Source organism: Apaloderma vittatum, unplaced genomic scaffold (assembly GCF_000703405.1).
Source record: "Apaloderma vittatum isolate BGI_N311 unplaced genomic scaffold, ASM70340v1 scaffold20481, whole genome shotgun sequence".
Classification (NCBI taxonomy): domain Eukaryota; kingdom Metazoa; phylum Chordata; class Aves; order Trogoniformes; family Trogonidae; genus Apaloderma; species Apaloderma vittatum.
The window spans coordinates 1-511 of NW_009698791.1; the positions used below are offsets into that span (position 1 = coordinate 1).

Sequence of the window (511 nt, forward strand, 5' to 3'; positions counted from 1 at the left end):
TCTAAGGTCCCTTCCAGCCTTGGCCATTCCAGGATTCTATGACCGAGACAGGAGTGGTGTGTCTTTCAAATGTGTTTCGACTGATTATATTTTGAGAGGGGAGGTGAGAAATCAGCGTTGTGTGAGAAGGAAGGAATCACTGCTGTGCAATAGAAAAAGAGGTTTCATGGGCAAAGAAAGTGATGGTTAAATGTTACAAGGAAATAAAAATGTGTCTGAATATAGGTGGGGTTGTGATATGTCAAAAAGGAATCAGTACACAATATGGAACAAATGATTTGTCAAGGTTTTGACACCCAACAGTGATGTGCTACTGACCGCTTTAATGTTTTCCCCTTTAGTCAAGAAGAGGACGAAGACGTCTCTTCCCAGTACTACGTCCCCAGCTACGAGGAGGTGATGAACACAGGTTACGCTGAGCCCAGGGACTCGGACCGGAGCAACAGAATCAGCGTCTCCCTCCCCTCCTACGAGTCGCTGACAGGGCTCAACGTGAGGACCCCGACTCCAG

General features: G+C 47.0%; 1 protein-coding gene across 1 annotated transcript in view; it reads left to right on the forward strand.

Annotated features, from left to right (window-relative positions):
• Window positions 1-341: 341 nt before the first annotated feature.
• The window catches only part of LOC104280495 (transmembrane protein 51-like), a gene marked incomplete at its 5' end in the record, with an annotated part of 431 nt that continues 261 nt past the window's right edge, over window positions 342-511 (forward strand). The window contains 1 exon segment of the mRNA XM_009878162.1: window positions 342-510. Within this exon segment, the coding sequence (XP_009876464.1) occupies window positions 342-510 (169 nt within the window).